The sequence below is a fragment of the Xiphophorus hellerii genome, chromosome 22, assembly GCF_003331165.1.
Source record: "Xiphophorus hellerii strain 12219 chromosome 22, Xiphophorus_hellerii-4.1, whole genome shotgun sequence".
Lineage (NCBI taxonomy): Eukaryota > Metazoa > Chordata > Actinopteri > Cyprinodontiformes > Poeciliidae > Xiphophorus > Xiphophorus hellerii.
In genome coordinates this window covers 20183759-20204280 of record NC_045693.1, presented here as the reverse complement: position 1 = coordinate 20204280, position 20522 = coordinate 20183759, and the positions used below count along the sequence as shown (strand labels likewise).

Genomic DNA, 20522 nt, shown 5'->3' with positions numbered 1-20522 from the left:
TACATTTTGTTCTCATTAAAGTTCTTTCAACATTTTTTTTTTCTTTTTGAAAAGAAAAAAATAGTCCCTATCTGAGAAAATCAAGGTTATGTTAAATCAATGGAACAAGAAGTTATTCTTACAATTGTGTCATTATTTCAAACCCCTCCCTCCATTTTTTATTTTCTTTTAAGCCACTTACATTTTAATTTTTGTGACAGCTGTGCAAGAAAATCCTTGTTTTTCATTCCCCATTTTGTCAACCACTAAATTCAATGTATTTAACTGGGTTTTATGTTTTTGCACAGAAAAATCTGAAAGTACTTAACTCCCACTTTTCCCCTATTTATAGTTCAACTACAAACCGTCCCATTAAAATGCATTAAGGTTCATGGTTATAGTGGGGGGGGGATCAAAAGTAAAGGTATGAGTGCTTGTGAAACCAACTTATCACTAAATGAATTCAAAAGCATGTCTGAAACATGACATGCCGGGACTGAAGGATTTCTTTTATTGCATTTGCTTGTTTGTGGTACAAAATTCTTGCTCTGGATGCTCCCCAGCCTCCTGAAGGGAGGGGCTGCAACAGTCTGCGTGCAGGATGGGTGGAGTCCTTCATAATGCGGCGCGCCCTCCCCCTTCATCGTGATGCGGCATTACATTAACAAAATCAGACACAACAGTAAAAATGTCATGTCAATTTACTTGTGTACATTAGATATTAGAAATTTCAAGGAATCTTACTGGATTTGTGTCATTAGATCAAGCCTTCTAAAGATTTCCCATATCCGCTCACCCACCCAACCATAAAATTACCCATTACTTTTAATTAGCGACTATGAAGTCTGTTTTTCCCACTTTGTTCTCAATTTAACAAATTAAAGTGACTTGTAAAAATTAATTAACTTCTTAGCCATTTAAATTACATTAGTCGCTCTTTGGAGACAAAAGATCAATGTGCATTTGGGCAGTTTGTGAATATGCATATGAATTAGTTGTTCCCACGTTGCTCTTCTCAGGAAACTCCAGCCATCTATGATGCAGCCTCTCCTTCAAAGGCTTGTGTTTGATGTTCTCCATCTCTCAGATCACAGCAAATTGCCCCTGAAAGTAAGTACCGTACATAAATTAATGGTAACCACACATAATGTGAAAAAACATATATAAATTTTTTATTTCATTTATCATTCACAGATGTTGACCAGTCATTATGAGCAGATGTGGAAGTATTACTCCTACACTGGAAGTCAGGATAAACAAAAGTTAGCCTCTGAAGGGGAGCTCCAGCTGTCTAGGAAGCTATTCTGGGGTGTGTTTAAGGCCTTGACAAAAAAGGTAAGCACTGAGTAATACATTTCCCTTAACCTAAAGACAAATAAAAAATTGTTTTCACAATGGTGTCATCTTTGTGAAAGGGCATGGTGTCATCTTTCAATTTTTTATCTTTCCAGCCCTATCCTTTGACAATCCTCGGCCTATTTTAGGAGAAACGGCGAAATGCATTTCGGATGTCTTCCTTTGGTGCATAGTCAGAGAATTTTAGGGAAAGCAGAAGGAACACGCTGGAGATTAATTGTTAATTATTCATATCTTGGTATGAAACCTCCCAAAACTTGTGCAGACTTCCTGGAGACTTGAAAGAGACACAACCCGTAAATGAAACAAATAGCTAATCTCTCAGTCTGCTCATGCTGAACTATTTTTCTTCGTCATTCTGAGCCCGAAAAAATATCAGAGGAATAATTAAATGAAGAAAGCATTTTCCTGTGTAACTCTGTCTATTGTAGGGTAGGTACTATGCATTTTAGCTGCTTTGGATTTTTGTATTGCATGTTAGACATCTGGGTAATGCTGAGTCTAGCTTTACCCAGATGTGCATATATATTTAAATTAAATTGCAATGTAAGTTACACTTGCTTTAAAAGAAACAGACCTAACTGTGACCATGTTTTTAACTCAAAGAAACAAGACCTTTTGGATTACCAATTAAACATTCTTAGATACTGATCAGTCAAAAAGTGTAAAGTAATAACTGCTTTTGCTTCATTTATTTTATTGAAACTTTTAGCAATGTTAAAAATTGTGAAATAGGTTATTTTCTTTTGCAGTTTTGTTCCCTCACTGAATAAATGTATTCAAATTAAAGGTTTAAAATACTGCTGCTCCAATAGAAGAGAAATGTGTTTAAGGGTTTTAAACATCTTTCCCTCAGGTAATAATAAGTTTATTAAAGGGTGATGAGCCTTTGTAAAGTCATTCCTCGTTCACTCAGTTGTAGGTTGTAAAAATGGATTCTGACCACATATAATGTAGGTCCATTTATACAGTTTGAGAGGTTGGATTGTAGAAAATAGAAAAGATAAATTATAGGGAAGTTTCTAAAATTAGTGGGTTACTTAATGAGTCAAATAAACAGGTTTCCTTGGAAAGCCACAAAATCTAGACTGATAAATGGCACCACAGTATAAACAAAAAAAATATGTATAATTTGCAGAAGTGCTTTCCCTTTAATCGGGGTTAATATCGCAATAAAACACCAAACTTTGATCAGAGATTTTAATTGTTGAAAGAAATCTGATAACTGACTTGTGTTGTGTACTGTTTTGTAACTAGGCTACTGCAGCCATGATAAATTAATCTGATCTCCTCACTGATAACTTGCTTTTAAAGTAGCCAAGTCTCAGTTTGGAACAAGACTTGTGTAGAAAATATATTTGTAATAACTGCAAATATAATGTTTGTGTTCAGTAAACTAATCTAATTTATGACATATGCTGTGTCTTATTTCCCTCACCCCCACCCCACTCGCCCCCTTTCCTTTTCCAACTCCGAAGTCCGTCATTCCTCAGCTGCTTAGTTTGTGCGTTCAGTGTCTTGTTGCAGTTGCCAAAGCCTTGCCTCCTGACTATGTGGAGCCTGGCTGTTTGTCTCAAGTGGACAGAATAACCTCGGTGGACACAGATGGATATTTTGAGCCGCAACCTGTAGATACATCAAAGTATGAAACTTCACAGACGTAGTCATCCTTCAGTGACAACGATCATCCAGCCGATTTTCATTTGCTTTGAGGAGAAGCCAAACTGATTAGATTGTGTGCTATTTCTCTCCTTGCACTAGTGTCTCTGTGCCGGAGAGACTGGACTTTGTAGTTAACAAGTACGCAGAGCACACTCATGAGAAATGGTCTCTAGAAAAGGTAATATCCCAATAACTGATGCTTAGATCTGCATAACTTGGTGGAAAAATAATAATAATAAAAGTTAGGACGCTGATGAGGCAACTAGCTTGACGTTTAGTCATGCAAGGATGATTATTACATGTGTTTTATTCCCAACAGTTTGCCAGTGGCTGGGTACATGGTGATCAGCTGTGTGAAAACACCCAGGTCCACCCTCTCCTGAAGCCATACAGGGCTCTGGCTGAGAAGGTAGATTAAAGTCAGCTTTTAGTGTACTTCTACAGTGAAAGCAGTGAGCTGAATCATTCGAAAGGGGACCTGCATAGAATGTGTACTGTGTAATATAAAATATTAAACTGATCTGCTTCACTGTATTCAAATTACCCCTGCATTTACCACAAAACATGCCATTTGAGCAGCCAAGGTTGTTTCAGTTTATGTACTTGAATGTTAAAATAGTAGTGTTTTGCTCTGTAGGTGTGGGGTTGTGAACACTAACAAAAGGATTTCTAAATTGTTCATTTGTCATTTCATAAACAGGAGAAGGATTCATATCGCTGGGCCATCAAAGAGACAATAAAGAGCATGTTGGCCTTTGGATGGACCATAGAACGTACCAAAGAAGGAGATGCATTTGGCATTCACGCCTGTGCTCGCAGGGTTTCTCAGGCCGGTCAGGTGTGTCTCCTCACCATTGATATTGATAAATTAGCTTTTAAATTCCCTGCGGTGAGCATCAGCCAATAATTTCTTGTCTTTCTTAGCTCTCATTTGAAGGAGCATCCACCTTTAGCCCTAAACCTTTGGACATGAGCAGCATCACCTTATCATGGGAACAGTGTGTAAGTCCTAATGATATTTGCCCTGTTGGACCACCAAAATTAGAAGTTTGCCGTGAACAAGTTTACCTGTGAGAAATACTTAAAATGCTTTGGACTTGTAAAGTATTTTAATATTCTGTCAAAGACAACTACAAACTCTAGTGTGTTTTTGCAGGACTTTGTGATAGACAAACAAAGTGCTTTTTACAAATAAAATGTGTGTATCAAGTTTAGAGTCGCTGTCCTACTGGAAGGTGCATCTGTATCTTGGGCTATCCTGTATTCCCATGAGCGCTGATCAGTTTGTCATAGCAAAACTTGAGATTTTGTTGTGCAACTGGACAGTGCTGCACACCTATTAACAAGTTTGTCCTTAACCTTTTTGTTGTGTTTCTTTGCTGTTTCTCCACCGATGTCCTCCATCAAATGCCCTAGATCTTCACAAAACAGCTTTATTTATAGTGAGATTAAATTGAAAACTGGTAAACTCTATAGACACATTAAATGACTTTTGAAAGTTTCTCGGTGCCCTGGTAATTGTTTAAGGTTATCATGTTAAAAGGGGCGTAATGGTTGGGCGTGTCACACTTTTCAGATTTTTTTTTCATTATGTGTAAAAGTTTTCAGAAACTGTAAAGCTGTAAAGTATTTTTCTTCTACTTTATAGCTTTTCACTATTTTGTGTTGGTGTGTTGTATAAAGTCCTCCCTAAAACACGTTGAGGTTTATGGACGTAATTGGACAAAACTTTTAAAAGTACAACAGATTTGAATGACTTTGCAAGAAACAGCCTTTCTGATAAACCACAAAAATCCTGTTGCCTTTAGGCAATGGCCGAACAGTTGGCTGAAAACTATCATAATGCCTGGGCCAAGACTAAGAAGTTGGAACTTGAGAGCAGAGGTAAGGAACCATAGGTGTAAATCGTCTATATCTCTTTCAAAGTTTAAATTCTTTGAATACATTTCTATTCAAATAGGAGGAGGTCATTCGATGCTGGTTCCATACGATGCTCTGACTGCCAAGGAGAAGACCAAGTTCAGAGAAAAAGCTCAGGAGATACTGAAGTTTCTTTTGCTCCATGGCTACACTGTGTGGCGGTAGGTACCGGCTTGTCAGTCATGATGGGGAAGAGTGTGATTTATGTGACTTGAACCTCCTGAACTGTGTGATTATTCTTTAATATACAGTAGTTGCTATAATAGCTTGCATAGGTCACTAATGTCTCAACTCTTTCTTCTCCCAGTGAAACCCTGCTGTATAAAAATTAAGCAATGAACAATGAATCAAAATTACTAAGTATGAAGCGAATTATATTAATTATAATATTGTTACGTGGCAAATCCCCTACAGGGATCGAAAATCCGTGGAAATTGACTTCCCTGCTACTTCTAACTGCTTTGGACATATTTTTCTCCAACGGATGCTGTATTACACTGAGGAGACTCAGGAGAACATGCTAAAGCTCGGTAATGTGACATTTCATATTATTATAAAGACTAAAAATTGATTTTAAAACCTAAAACGTTAAAAACAGAAATAAAGGTTTTTAAGTGTTTGCATCTTGTGGCCATCTTGTTTGGTTCCATGTAATTTTGAGTAAGCTGTATCGCTGCATCTTTTAGGTGAACCCTAAATCATTTATGAACACTCGGGGAATAGTCCGCTGACAACATACTAGGCAAATTTGCTTCAGGCTATTCTTGATTTGTGCAAGTCAGATTGTGTTTGTTACATCATATATACTGTATGTATTCCTTCACTCTATCTGGGGATTTAAAAAACCCCAAATTCTACACACTGGTTAATAACCAATTAGAATAAAAAAAAAGTAATAAAAAAAAGTTAAACATTATCAATTTTGTTCTTTTCATTTTTCACCAAAAAATTGTGAAAGGAGAATCCATTGGGAAGCCATGTTTTGGTTATATAAAACACAATAATAGTGAAGGGAAGTAGTTAAAAGTCTCACTATTCTCCGCATGTTATACTTGCAAGTATATAAATGAAAAACAGTGTAGCTATCAATACAGTGTCACAATCACAGTCTCTCACATCACCCAAAAGCTAAAAGTCCTTCTGGAGTTAGTTTTCATACAAACACATAATTTTGCTCTAAAAAGTATTATCATGTTTATGCCATGTGAGTGGTGAATTGGAAGAAATGTTAAATACTGATGCACAAAACATACACAGCGACAGTGAAACGCTCTTCTATTCATGGAACTCCGACTCAAGTGGGTCCTGCTAGCAATTATAGGCAAACATGTAGGAGGGATGTTTGAAAAGAGCGGTTATTAATTTATTAAATAAAACCGATCCAATAGCAGAGGTGTGATGGTGCCTGACCTGGAGAAGTATTGATCAAAATCATTTGAAATGATTATGAAAAGGTCTGGAATCCTGGAAAGCAAATTAGGGTGTATATAAGTTAGGAATGACTCAAAAGTTCTGCACTATGCTGTATATATTTCCATAATCAATCTATTTTAGTCTGATTGTGGACTAATTTATCCTAATGTTTATTTCCAGAGGTGATTCAAGCCAGAGGACAGATGCCTAAAGGAGAAAGGGCTCAAAATCAGCAGCCAATTATTTTTTTTCAGAAGGTTTGCCTTATCTCAATTACATATCTTAACACTGCTGATTTTTGTTGCATGATAGGAAACCTCTGATGTTGAATTAGCCGACTTCCAATTAAATTTTTCCACCGGCCTTTTGTTTGTCCTTATTAGCCTTTTTTTTTTCTCATTTCACTTATGACATCTAATTAGTTTTGTTAGATGGTCGCCATGGGCAACCCCTGTAAGTCAAACCCTTTGTGGCTGTGTAATTTATTTAACCATTTTGGAAATCCATGTGGGCGTTTTGATTGCCATCAGGACATAGATTAAAGCCTCCCACACTGCTCTGCCTCCAAGGAGGCAGCAGTAAAATGGGTTTATTTTTCATTGTTGGGACCCCCTGAGTCAGATCCAGTCAGCCAAGACTGTGAACGGTCACGCTTCTCATCTTTACTCTGGTCCTCCAACCATACCAAACTGTCACACGCATGCAGCCCAGTCGGCAGGAAAGTCTAACTCTAGCAGGCTGTCTGTGGAGAAATTTTAAGCACTTCAAGCATATTCCTGCAAAACGGGGGATGACCTGTTGGTCCTCATTACAAACAGGTTGTGAGTTAATGAAGCGGGAGTTACTTTATGAATCCACATGTATTAAATAAATCACTACTTCATGTATTTCCTTGCTGGTTTTATAGTTTAATTGTAAGTATTTTGAATACTTACTCCTATTGAACATTTGTGAATTATATCTCACGGTTGGGTTTATGTCAGAAAATCACAAGTTTTGCCAAGACAAGTGGTCAAATATCCGGCCAGAATTGTGATTGAGGTTTTTTATTGCAACAAAACACATGTTTATTTATTTATTTTTTCAGATTACTTTGGGCCTGTTTGTATTTTTAGACCCTGTTTTAATTATAAAAATTCTATAATGAACTTTTGGACCCAGTTTTTGAGTTAAAAAATTGCTGAAAATGTCTCAATCGTACTATGTTGTATGACTTGCCAAATTGTTTTCTAGTGCACTAACCAAATAAATATTTTTTTTGTTTATATGACATATAGTGAATAATGAAGTAAGTATTTTTTGTTACTCTGTATTTCCACAGGTTGTTCTTCCACTATTGGAACAGTATGTAAAAAGCCATCGTCTGTATTTTTTGTCCTCTTCTCTGAACTCAAGTGAAAACAGAAGTCATGCCTCTAAAAGGGAAAAGGAGATGGTTCTGTGGTATGCGGATCTAAAAACAGAATCATTTGTTCATTATTCTGTGAACATCTTGTATAAAACACTATTTATATCTATAATTTGCCCAACATATTTGATATCTTGTAGCTTGTCAATTGTTTTCTGTTTTGTTTTTTGTTTTTTTTCTCATATCCAGTCTCTTCTGTAAGCTTGCTGCTTTGGTAAGACACAGAATCTCACTAATTGGTAAGAAACAACAGTTGTTGAGACATTCGCTTGTTACATGTTGTCTGTTTTTGTGTGCTTGACATGCTCTGTCTTCCTGATGCTTGGATCGCGTAGAGCCATTGGACTTTTGTATGGGTTCTGTAGCTGTATATGTTCTTATTTCTGCTTTTACGTCCATAAACTGCCGTATTGTGACATGATTTGAATGCAACACTATTGTCCTACCCATCTTGTCCTACCAGGAGACGAAGCGTCTGCTGTTACAAGCTGCCTCAGCATTCTGGCTCAGGCTCTTGATGCAAGGTAGCTAGATGGCACTACTGTCACACAGCCTTAAATTGATTTTCTCATTCCGCCTTCAGTCTTTATTAGTGCTGCACCACCATGTCTGAGGATAGGATGTCTGGTGTAATTGAGCCAGAGATACACTGATGCTATCTAATTGTGGTATTTATCACTTTTATTGTCTGCAGAGTCTGTAGCATGATGTTGGAAAAAGTTTTGCTTGTCTCAGATTGATGTCAATAATGCTGATGAATAGATTTGCAGTTCTTTTAGTATTTTTATTTCACAAGCATGTGGAATCTCAGATTAAAATGCTAATCACCTGTAACTGTTATGTCTACGGATTCATACTTTCAAAGGTGAAACTCAGATTATATAGAGTCATTGCACACAGTGTAATGCATTTTAGGTGTGTATTTCCATTAACATAAAAGGAGAATCCAAAATTTTACTTTTTAGAAAATGATAATATTATGCAAGACCAATGAAAAACTTCTTTAGCACAGAAATTGTGGTCTGCAGAAATGTAATACCATGTAAAAGCACACACATTTTAGTTTGTCGTTAGCTCTAAGCCACAATGATAAAAAAAAAATTAAATGTAAAAGTCTAAAATACTTTTCTGCACAAAATGAGTCAATATATTAAGAGTTTGCTCTTTTACTTGAGTAAAGTGCCTTTCCAAAGGGATTTTAATGAAGTGATCTGCAGCAGTATTTGCCTAGAGATTAAAAAAACCAGCACACAAAATGTACCATATTGATATCTGCTTGTCATATTTTTTTTTCTTCTAGAATATTGACAGCAGCAGCTTCAGAGTCCATACAGACGTCTCTGCATTCATTTTTTGAAGCAGCAGCAGCAGATTTGGAGATGACTGTGGGGAAAATATCGGAGACCTTGCCTCACAGCAGAGGTCAGCTGTCTAAAGGAGTTGTCAACACCCTTAACTACACAACGTCCATCTTGATGCCAACACTTACCTCCCTCTTCCATCATCTTGCCAATGAAAACTACGGAGTGGATGTTCTGGGTAAGAATTAGTCTTGATGATAAAGTGTTTCTTTTTTTTTTGTATATATATTTAGTAAATAAAATGTTTAGTCAAAAACACTCACTGCCAAATCTAGTTTAAACACACATTAGTAGTCCTTACGTAGTAACCCTGTTCTGTTTCTCAGCTAAATAAAATCTGTAGTCTACATTATGTGTCTTTTTACACATTACACACAGTTTTTCCTTTGTGTTCACAGAGCATTGGGAACATATTTTCTCATCTCTATAACACTAAACACTCACAAATCGTTCATCACCTGAATCATGACACTACACTAGTTTACTGTTCCTGGTTGTTTTTGAGAAGAAGCTTCTCATTTCTAAGCATCATGTTGTCTTCCCAGTCGGTGGTATCCAGGTGTCATGTTACAAGATTTTAAACAGCCTCTACTCTCTGGGGACCAGTAAAAGCTTCTACATGGAGGGGTAATATTTATTTTTGTTTATATATTCTGTGTTATTCCCTGAATATTATTTTCCACATAAAGTGCCTTGCAAATACATTTGCATACCTTGAACATTTTGCACCCACAAACTCTAATGTATTGCTTGAGGGATTTAATATGATTGTGAAACACAAAGCTTTTGCATCTTTTGAAGTTTACGTGTTTTAAAATTATTTTAGAAATAAAATAGAAAAGTATGGCATGCATTTGTTTTCTGCCCACTGTGCTCTAAAAATAATCCTGTGTGCAACAAGCTGCCTACCAAGGTGGCAAATTTTAAAATGGCCATTCAAAGATGCTCTTCATTCAGTCAGCTATTGTGCAAAGAACGGCAACAATTGCAGTGTACAAATTGAAGTTTATATGTGTATTGTGACTAAGTAAAATTTTAAAAAAGGGGCCATAAAAAGCTTTTGTAGTTTGTGGAAATATAATTAATATTTCCCTTATGTTGCCTTTGCTGTGTAGGCAGCGGTCAGCAGCAGGCGCATGTGTAGCAGCTCTGACCGGAGCTTTTCCTGTATGCTTCCTGGAGCCAACTCTAGACCACAATAATCCACATTCTATCTACAATGTCATGAGTCCCACTGAGATTAAAGGTAAACTGTGATCATTTTTCTTCAGAGCTCTTTGTTTAACTTTCAGCTCCATTAAGAACCCCATTCCTCCCATCAGATCAGGGACTGCCGGACCGGATGGAGGACACGTGTTGCCCTCTTCCTTCACTGGGAGAGGCGCTGGAGAAAGTGGAGGAGCTGGCTGGTGCTGGTTCTGTAGCTCATCAGATGCAGTACATCCATGTGGCAGAGGTCACTTTGCCCATGTTGTGCAGCTATATTTCACACTGGTGTCGCTGGGGCCCTGAGGGCCACCCAGAGGGCCCAGTCCTCAGCTCTGTTGTTCCTCAGCATGCGAGCGACGTGATTGGCCACATCCTTCGTATCATCCACAACCATGTGGGCGCTAGCCAGGGTGACTGGATGAAACAGCTTGCAGGTATATTGACACTGTGTGATAACTGTGACCAAATCACCGGCTCTTGCTGTTGACATCTGTCTCGTGTTTTAGTTTTTTCGCAGCCGATCATATGCAAAGCCGACAGCGAGCTGCTGAGAAGTCACTTTCTCCCCCTGATGGAGAAGCTGAGGAAGCGGGCAGAGTGTGTCCAGTTAGAAGAGGAAGTGATGAAAGTGGAAGAGTGCTGTAGTTCTGAAGCAGAGCTGCAGATACAGGAGAAGTACAGAGTTCTGGTCCAGGATCTCTATTCCTTTTATCCTCTTCTCATCCAGTTTGTGGATTTTAATCGGTAAGGGATAAACTACAGAAGTTCATGTGTAGAAACTTTTTGGGATCAAATCTTATCTTGCAAACCTGATGTATTTACACATTTGTTTAAAAAAAATACAGTTTAACGATAAAAAAATCATTTATGTGGTGTTATGGTGTCATGTGTTTGGCAAAAAACTTTTCTAAATGTAGTTTTCATTGGGTTATATACTTTTTATTTTGAGTAAAAGGCTGAATTTTTACTTGAATAGCCATTGATTTATTGCTTATTTTGAATATATAAAGAGACATAATGCCTTAAGCCACAGTACAAATCGTTATTTCAGGCCATGTTCAGCTTTACAGAAATAACTTCTGTGATGTTAATACGTTTTGGTCGGTCTCGTTCCAGAGCCAGATGGCTGAAAGAGACGATCCCCGAGGCTGAGCAGCTGTTCAGCATGGTGGCAGAGGTCTTTGTATTCTGGGCCAAATCTCATGTAGGAAAGACACACAGCATCTTCTTTTTTTTTTTTTTTTAAGGATTCTGCCATGTCAGAAATGTGCGTGTAAATCCTGTACCTCATAAATAGTGTTCATTCGTCTTCATCTATGTTTTTTTCTGCAACAGCATTTCAAATGGGAAGAGCAGAGTTACGTGGTCCAGAATCGAATCAACAATTTGGCTTTTTTGCTCTCCGGTGACAACATGCTGGAGGTCAGCTATGTTTACGATAAGACTGTTTGGTTACGCTTGCGCTTTTAAGCAATACCAGAATTTGTCCACCTGTCTTATACCAGTTGAGTGTCTTTAATGCAATACTGAAACATATGTGTTCTCTTTGCATGATGTTAAGTTTGACCATAAAAGCAAAGGCATGAAGAGGAAGGGGGATCGTTACTCTGCACACACTTCTCTCATAGTGGCTACCATAAAGAAGTTGGTTCCTGTGGGACTCAGAGTTTGTTTTCCATGCGACCAGAACCTTATCATGTTGGTGAAGAACTGCTATTCTCAGGTAAATTATAAATACGGACAGTTTCAGCAAGTTCTCATGTTAGAAATGTTTTTTGTTCAGACGTAATTCTTTAGCATGTGCTTAAGCATGAGATGTTTAACATTTTTCTTTACAGAATAACCTTGAAGATGAGATTCGGGAGCATATTTTGAGATACCTCAAGCATTTTTTTGGTCAGGTAATTACTATTTCTGTAACTATTTGTGTATACTAAATGTCATGCATTACCTAACAATTTGCTTTCTTGACCATAACTCTCTTAATACCAGATTTCAATCTCAAGGGACTATATAGTCCAAATAGATAGTTTTATTATTCCAAATAATGAATTAAATAAATCAGCAAAAATCAGTTAAACATTTACCTTGGCAAAGTTATAAATAGCTGAAATTCCAATGTCAATTTTTCCTGTAGATCCAATTTCTATTTCCAGGTTCAAAATAATTAACACATTTGTATGTATTACAATATACAGTAACTCTGTATGCCCTTTAGCACAATGTGCAATGTTTAGACAGCATTAGTAAAGCAGTATGCTACAAAATTTTGGACTTAATTTTTGTAACAAGTTTGTGTCAAATGAACACCTCTCTCATAATTTTTAATATCCAAAGTCATCATTTTAATCATCTCTACCAGTGAATCATTGTGTGGCAGAGACATGAACATGATGAGCTCACTAGTCTGTTCAATATTCGAAGACATCGTTTCCGCATCTATGAGTCAGTAATAAACATGTTTATTCATAAACCAGCAATGAAAAATATTCCTTCTAATTTTGGTTTCCAAACTCTTTTGAGCCGAAACGTAGTGAATATTTTTTTGTATTTTTCTTGGTTTATATAGTTTGTTGGTTGAGTGAACACATCTGTTCTGCCGGGAATATTGAGAATTTCACATTTTCACTCCATAAATCAGGATGTTGTTTTGAATCGTGTTTTGTCTTTTGTTTTAGTTCACCAAACATCTCATTTGTTTTTGTTTTTTTTGTGGTTGTTTCTTAGAAAAAAGTGCATGCTAATTCAATATTAAATTTGAATAAATCCATAAACAGAAGCTTTCTATTTGGAACAAAAGACTTAAATGAATCAATCTTGTTTCGCTTCACAGGCATCAAACAGAGTCAGCCATGGGATTCTGTCTGCTGATCTCCCAGCACAGCTTGAGGCCCCAGCTGACACACAAAGGACTGTGGACAGGGTTCTAGAAATAGCTCGGGTGCTTTATTACCTGGATCAGGTGAGTTTTTAGATTCAACAAAAAAAAAAATGATTAAGAACTCTGAGCAGAGCTTTCTTCCTTTGCCTCCTTGCCCTCTGTAAATACAGTAACATTGAGTGCATCCACTCTTCTCAATCATTAAACTCTGCACAGACAATTGTGTTTGTTCAGTGAAGTGGAGTAAGGTGAGATGAAGGTAGGTGAAAATGTTGTTGAGCTGTTTACCTCATCATACGACTTAGACAAGATGATTATATTTTAGAGGCATTTGTTGCAGTCTTTTGCCTTTTTAAGTGCATTCTCTCACTAAAAGTAAAAAATGGTTTAAATAGCTTTTTTTGTAGCTTTGTTGTTGTTTAAATCAGCCAAAAAATGCCTACTAAATATTCTGACTTCAATGACAGACTCCTAAATATTCTTATAAACCCTAATTGCCCCAGATTATTACACTTGACAAAGCACATGGATAATTACCAGATTTTACTTTGTGAAATCTTTAAAATATTGTATGTTTTTCTCAGCCTGAAATAGTTTTTTAAACTCCACAAATTTTAAAGTTAACAGAGCTCTTTTAGAGCTACTAATTCACAGCAACATTGGTCTGACTTGAACAAGGTTTCGCTGAGTTGAAGCAAAAAAAAAAAGCTACTATGTTGTTTTTTTCCACTAGGCCTGTCTTCCTCCGCTTTTTATTTGCTCATGCGTTAAAGGCTTGAAATTCTGTAAGTTTACACTTTTTAATTGGCTGGATTTCTGTAAGTTGCCAACATGTGGATTCCAGTATTTTTTTTTCTTCTTACCATCTTACGTTGTTGCTTTAAGTTTGTGCAACTTTAGTTGTTCTAACAGTCAAGTCTACATTTACTCGTGAAAGACATCGTTGTCCTATTAAACATTTACACTTTTGCCAGAAAAGAAGCAGTTTTCAAATGATTTTCTTTAGAAGAAATGCTATGCAAACCAGCTCGACCCTCTAAAATCTAGTTGCAACCCATATTAGTAATTGATTAACTGTAGTAAGCAACATATTTTGGCAAAATTAAGTGCTGAGGTACATGTAGATTGCAAAAAGCAACACATCGACAAAATAAAAAGTTCAAGAGCAAAGTAATTAAGATACATTTGCTTACAAAGCCATTCTCAAGGTTTTGAGATTCTGGTGAACCACAGTTAACGCCATTATCCAAAAAATGAACAATCGACCTAACAGAATCACCCAGCAACCATCAGGTTATAAATGAACACTGTGGGCATCATTATTCTAAGTCACTATGATTCAACAATAGTAAAAAAGCAAAAAAAAAAACAAAAACATTGCAACCTTATGAGAATGTCATGGCCTGGACCACTGCTGACCAAAGAAAACAGAAAGACCCCTCTATTATTTGTTAAAATTAATTTTGATAATACCCAAAAATGGAACAAAGTGTATTTGAAAGGAGTGGATCCTGTGGGATGTGGCACAAAAGCCAACACTATTTCAGAAAAAGAGTATAATACTGAAAATAGCAGAACAATACAAGACAATAAAACTGTCAAATATGGCAGGAGTAGTGTTGTGTTTGTGGCTGTGAATATTTCTCTCTGGCAGAAAATTCTGCACTCTTGGCTTCCAATCCTGCAATGGGAAAAAAAATTAAACAATTCTATAAATAAAAGTTGTGCTAAATTTCCTTCATAGTGATTTAAAACACCTTATTTTCAGTTCTAACAAATGCTTGATGTCTGATGTTGCTGCCAAGTGAGGCACAACCAGTTTTCACTTTTGAGAAGAATTTCACATAAAGACAAAACCAACCCTGCATAAAAACGGCATTTTGTGTTTGACTTCTTCTGATAACAAAAATGTGTTTAATAATTTTAAATGGTACAAAGTGTTGACAGTGGGACAATAAAGGAAATGCATAAAAAGTATGTAAGGGAGCCAGGAGGGGGCATTTATTTTATTTTACAAATCACGTTTATTTGTAATTAAGATGCCTTTTTTTGTTGTTTTGTTTTCTTTTTCTAGGTAGAGCACCCACAGAAAAGCAAAAAACCTGCTTGGAACAAAATTTTATCCAAACAAAGGAAACGTGCGGTGGTGGCTTGCCTGAGGATGACTCCCCTCTACAATTTGCCACTGTAAGACCCAGGCCAAATAAGTTGTTTGATAAAGATTTATAGTTGTTTCCTAAAACATGTGCACAGGTTTATTATCTTTTATGAACAAATAAAGACAAGATAATAAACAAGTACAGATAAAAACAAAAACTCGGCAACCAATGCTTTTTTTTTTCTCTTTCTACCAACTGTTTTTCACTCTGTTTTTTTTCTTCAGGCATCGAGTTGTCAATCTTTTCCTGCAAGGTTACAACAGATCTTGGATATCAACAGAGGGAAACGACTTGGTAGAAATGCTTGTGGAGGATTTAGCCGTGAGTTCAAGAGAAGCTGTGCAAACTTTTTAAAAATTGTATTAATTAAACAATTGTGTTTTTAAACAAGATGAGCACCAGGGATATCTTCAGCTGGATTTTTCTGGTCCATGCTACTGGTCTGAGCAACCTTAGAAAAGACATTTGCTGATGCTGATCCCCAACCTGATATTTCATTCAGAACACTGGCTTATGCAGTAAAATATCACGCTACAATATACTAGCTAAGATATTTCACCCTGCACCCGGAGTGCATTTTCAGTTTTATTCAGTTTATTCACTCAATGTAACAAGAGAGAGAGAGATGAGATTGCAAGCTGTAACCTCATCTGGCTTTGAATGTTGCTTTGACAGTAATGACTAATTTCTCTTTCTTACCAGATTCAGCCAGCAGTTTAAAAAAAAAAACCTTTCTTAATTCGAAGGAAGTTTTTGGCAAATAGAAATAATTTTGTATGATAATCCTAGGTGACATAAAATATGAAAAGTTGAGTCTCATTTAACTTCATCCAGTTAGGAATGGTTTTGACTTTTGTACAGATACTGTAAATGTCTTGTTTCATCTACATGTTGGATTTGACACATACGACCAAAGTATGTCTTGTTTCATCCCCTGTCTTGTTCCTGCTGAAATGTTTTCATTTATAGCCCTGTTTCCGGTTTATTATAGCAGTTTTCCTCTCTGCTTTGATTTTAATTGATAATTCAGCTGTTACTATTGCTCTCCTGCTTCATTAACTTGGCACTTTGCTTTGGATCATGTGAGCCATGTGATTTGAGCGCAGGCAGCAGGTTTGAAATAAGCTGACATCCTACATTTATAAGTTGCCTTTATAACTACAAATGAACAATACTATTCATTACTGTGCATATCTGAAAAGGAAGAAACCTGGTGTGTTTATTTTCTAGTTTGCTGCAATGAGCAGTGTGATATAGTGTGATATAATTTAAGAGCACACCCTAATTACTTTGCCCTCCCTCCTTGGACTGTAGAAGGGGCAAGTGACAAAACCGTGGGAAGGTGAGAAAAGGGAAGTAAAGGAGGTGGAAGAAGGCGCCAAGGCAATTGATCCTCTCCTTCAGCTCATTATGCTCTTCAGTCGAAGTGCGCTGACGGAAAGCAGGTGTGTCTTCGTTATAAAATATCAGATGCAGTACGAACTGCCTAGTGCTAATGCTTCCATAGCTCTGCACACACGTTTTCTTAAAGTCTTGTAATATTTGTGACTTTTGAAAATAATGTTTCTGATTCTGACATGTAATATGACTTTACATTCAAAATTCCTACATTTTGCCTCACTCTGACATAAACAGTTTTTTCCCCTGTTTTTTCAGCAAACTTGATAATGACAACCTCTACAAAAATTATGCTGCTATTCTGGCTAAGGTAATAGCCAAACATGTTTTTTTTATTATCAAAGTGTTTGATGCATGTGAATGAATTACGTCACTTAACTCTTAAAATTTTGCAAAAGTCTTATTATTAAAAACATGTAATTTAAATTTTCAACATACAACAACATGATATTAAACATAACAGAAATAAAATAAAGATGTGCATGCATTTCTCTAAAGGCTAGTCTCTTTCCCGTAATTGGTGTGCTAGATTGCCTAATAAGGAGACAAACCATATTGTATTGTTGCTTTAATTCATTCAGGCTGTAGGGTTCTCTAAGCACAGGCACAGATGCATCCAACTGTTGCATCATATTTTTAATGGGCTTTAAGTTGTACTTTGATGTCTTTGTGCATGTCCCATGAAGTATGTAGCAAAAGCACCTGTCAGAGAAGAGGTGCAATGCATTGGTAAATAATTTATTGTTGACGTATTGTCTTTTCGATCTGGTTTTACATCATCGTCCACTTTGTCGGTTTGGTTTTTCCCAGAGCTGCCGCAGAGAGAGCCAAGATGATGCGGAGCAGGAAGTAGAAAGCTTTGAAGTGAGTAAACTGGCTCTTACTTTTATAACAAATATTTTCAATACTTTGATGTATCAAAGCTTGAAAGTATGAAATTTTATATGCATTTTTTCCCCTTAATAATAATGTGAACATTACAGGAGAAAGAGATGGAAAAGCAAAAGCTGTTGTACCAACAGGCCAGGCTGCATTGTCGTGGAGCCCCTGAAATGGTCCTGCAAGCTATTAGCGCTAGTCATGGTAGGGCATTATGAGCAACAAAATAAAGTCAACTGTAAATATTTAGCTTATTGAATTGTTCAAATACTTCCACTTTGAGATCAGTTGATTAGATGGTAGAAAAGATGTGAAACTACTGATGGATATTCTGTTTTTGGGTTGCTTTAGGGACCATGGGATTCATGATTGGTCCTACTCTGAAACTAGGTATTGCTCTTCTTAATGGAGGGAATGCAACAGTTCAGCAGGTAAATGAAATGCTTTTCTGGTCTTTTTTTTTTTTTTTTTTTACTCGTCAGTCTTGAAATTCACTCAGAATATGATTGCTTACTACCTGTTGGATGATTATATATTTTTAAAGCCTTCCCTTTCACATCCAGAGTTCATAATAAAAGCTTTATTTAATGCACCTGTCGTTCACACGCTGACTGCAACTTTATACCATGGCTTGAGACAAATCTCATTTTCATGAGAGAGGATGATCTGTCACAGGATCTCAATAGATCACTACTTAACCACTGATGAGCCTAATATTGCTCTAATTACTTCTGCTTAATTAGACCCCGTCTTTGTTGGTTATGCTTTAACAGAAAATGCTGGATTATCTAAGAGAGAAGCGCAATGTTGGCTTTTTTCAGAGCATGGCTGGACTCATGCGGTCATGTAGGTAAGTAACAGAAGAGAGAAGTGTTTAAAATCAGAAAATGGTGATATATCAACAGTTTGATATAATGGTTAAAGTTGAAAGGCTTTACCTAACACCCTTTTTGTGTGTGTGATTTTCTGCTACCCAGTGTTCTGGATTTGAATGCATTTGAGAGGCAGAACAAAGCAGAGGGATTAGGCATGGCCACGGATGAGAGCTCAGGTACTGTATTTAAATGGGAATACAAAAAAAAAAAAATCCATTACTGTTAATCCATGTCATGGTGGAGGGGTCAGCTGAAATATCTGTTATAGTGTCCAATTTTTTAAGTAGTTTTCACCTTTCAGTGTCAACATCTATTTTTAGAAAAGGCCACCCTGACATGATTTTCTGATTTACTATTTTTTACATTCCTCTTCCAACTGTTCAGCGTTTTAGATTTTGCTGCTATCTTTTCATTCAAAGGAGAGAAGGTGATGCCTGACAAGGACCTGACTTGTGACCTATTTCGTTTCCTGCAGCTGCTCTGCGAAGGACACAATTCTGGTTACTTCTTTTTAATCATTATCCAATAAAACATTGTCAAATTCTTATGTATGCTTGTCAATAATGCAAACCGAGGACCATAAAGCACAGATAAAGGAAAAGAAAAATTAAAAAATTATTTTTTCCCCACACTAATTATTATGCTAATTTTTGTATGCCTTAGATTTCCAGAACTATTTAAGAACGCAAACTGGGAACAACACCACAGTCAACATGGTTATATCAACGGTTGACTATTTACTAAGGGTACAGGTGAGTCCACTGTCATGACTTCTGTCATGTAATTTTGATTAATTAGATCAAACCACTTCAGGAATATATACACAATATTGTCAAAAAAGTGTCAGTTCAAATTATCAAATGCAGGTGTTGCAATTATGTATTGGTAATCAGTTTGCCTCTTTGCTGATCAACTGCAGTATGAATCTGTTATCTGTTAACTATGTGTTGTTTAACCCCTCTTTAATTACAGCTGATTCTTATCTTATAAAAAACATATTTTTACAGGAATCGATCAGTGATTTCTACTGGTACTACTCAGGGAAAGACGTTATTGATCCTCTGGGTCAACACAACTTCTCCAAGGCCATTGAAGTTGCCAAACAGGTCTTCAACACACTCACCGAGTATATACAGGTTGGTCCTCTCAGCCTGCTTTCGATTGTGAATGTATTAAATTAATTTAAAAAAACAATTACTTCAGCTTTGTGGCAAGACAACTGCACAACATGTTCCACAATGTAGCTGATGAATTATTTAGAGATAGCATTTATTTATTTCTCAGTTATGTTTGAACAAGTGTGTGTGTGAAAGAAACATCTGGAAATTCTTAATGCCAGATGAACTCTGTGATGTGAGGAATTAGTTATTAAGGGGTGCCTAATGTTTTTCACTATCTACGGTCTTTGCCTCATGTAAATCTTGAGTTGATATAGTTGTGATTTATTAAATCAGCTTGGGATGAGCTATAAATAAGAATGTAAATGGAAGTAAAATGAAAAAAATGTTATTTGAGAGATGTTATTTTTAGTTTTGCAACTTTATGCCGTTATTTCTGCCTTCTGCAGTATTTGTACTGCCTGTACATTTTTGTGTTCATCCAGGGTCCGTGTATTGGGAATCAGCAGAGTCTGGCTCACAGTCGTCTGTGGGATGCTGTCGTGGGATTCCTCCATGTCTTTGCTCACATGCAGATGAAACTATCTCAGGTATGGCAGTGTTACAGTTTCATTTCAGTAGTTATTGTATATTGAGAAAAACATACAAGATTGAATACTCAGTAAATATTGAATATTCAGTAAAACTAAAATATAATTTTCAATTTAGCCTGACTCAGCTATATGTTGGGACAACACTTCTACCAACTTCTAGAAGATATTATGCAAGCTTCTTGTAAACATAATTTGTTTTTGTGCAGGATTCAAGGCAGATAAAACTCCTAAAAGAACTCATGGACTTACTGAAGGACATGGTTGTGTTCCTCCTTTCCATGTTGGAAGGTAAATAATTGGCAAGGCTTTGC

At 36.6% G+C, this 20522-nt stretch overlaps 1 protein-coding gene across 1 annotated transcript in view; it reads left to right on the top strand.

Moving 5' to 3' along the window:
• ryr2b (ryanodine receptor 2b (cardiac)) overlaps window positions 1-20522 on the top strand; it is a 78309-nt gene that overhangs the window by 32920 nt on the left and 24867 nt on the right. Inside the window, exons 51-88 of the mRNA XM_032553542.1 lie at window positions 999-1089; window positions 1174-1314; window positions 2814-2977; window positions 3097-3175; window positions 3317-3406; window positions 3698-3835; window positions 3922-3999; window positions 4806-4881; window positions 4958-5078; window positions 5332-5447; window positions 6511-6587; window positions 7652-7773; window positions 7928-7977; window positions 8202-8262; window positions 9039-9277; window positions 9645-9726; window positions 10215-10345; window positions 10422-10742; window positions 10815-11052; window positions 11425-11512; window positions 11644-11730; window positions 11870-12031; window positions 12147-12209; window positions 13142-13270; window positions 15264-15376; window positions 15573-15669; window positions 16663-16793; window positions 17005-17056; window positions 17557-17610; window positions 17730-17829; window positions 17977-18056; window positions 18399-18475; window positions 18603-18676; window positions 18920-19000; window positions 19164-19252; window positions 19508-19636; window positions 20104-20208; window positions 20418-20499. Of these exons, the coding sequence (XP_032409433.1) occupies window positions 999-1089; window positions 1174-1314; window positions 2814-2977; window positions 3097-3175; window positions 3317-3406; window positions 3698-3835; window positions 3922-3999; window positions 4806-4881; window positions 4958-5078; window positions 5332-5447; window positions 6511-6587; window positions 7652-7773; window positions 7928-7977; window positions 8202-8262; window positions 9039-9277; window positions 9645-9726; window positions 10215-10345; window positions 10422-10742; window positions 10815-11052; window positions 11425-11512; window positions 11644-11730; window positions 11870-12031; window positions 12147-12209; window positions 13142-13270; window positions 15264-15376; window positions 15573-15669; window positions 16663-16793; window positions 17005-17056; window positions 17557-17610; window positions 17730-17829; window positions 17977-18056; window positions 18399-18475; window positions 18603-18676; window positions 18920-19000; window positions 19164-19252; window positions 19508-19636; window positions 20104-20208; window positions 20418-20499 (4208 nt within the window). The remainder of the gene's footprint in view (window positions 1-998; window positions 1090-1173; window positions 1315-2813; window positions 2978-3096; window positions 3176-3316; window positions 3407-3697; window positions 3836-3921; window positions 4000-4805; window positions 4882-4957; window positions 5079-5331; window positions 5448-6510; window positions 6588-7651; window positions 7774-7927; window positions 7978-8201; window positions 8263-9038; window positions 9278-9644; window positions 9727-10214; window positions 10346-10421; window positions 10743-10814; window positions 11053-11424; window positions 11513-11643; window positions 11731-11869; window positions 12032-12146; window positions 12210-13141; window positions 13271-15263; window positions 15377-15572; window positions 15670-16662; window positions 16794-17004; window positions 17057-17556; window positions 17611-17729; window positions 17830-17976; window positions 18057-18398; window positions 18476-18602; window positions 18677-18919; window positions 19001-19163; window positions 19253-19507; window positions 19637-20103; window positions 20209-20417; window positions 20500-20522) is intronic.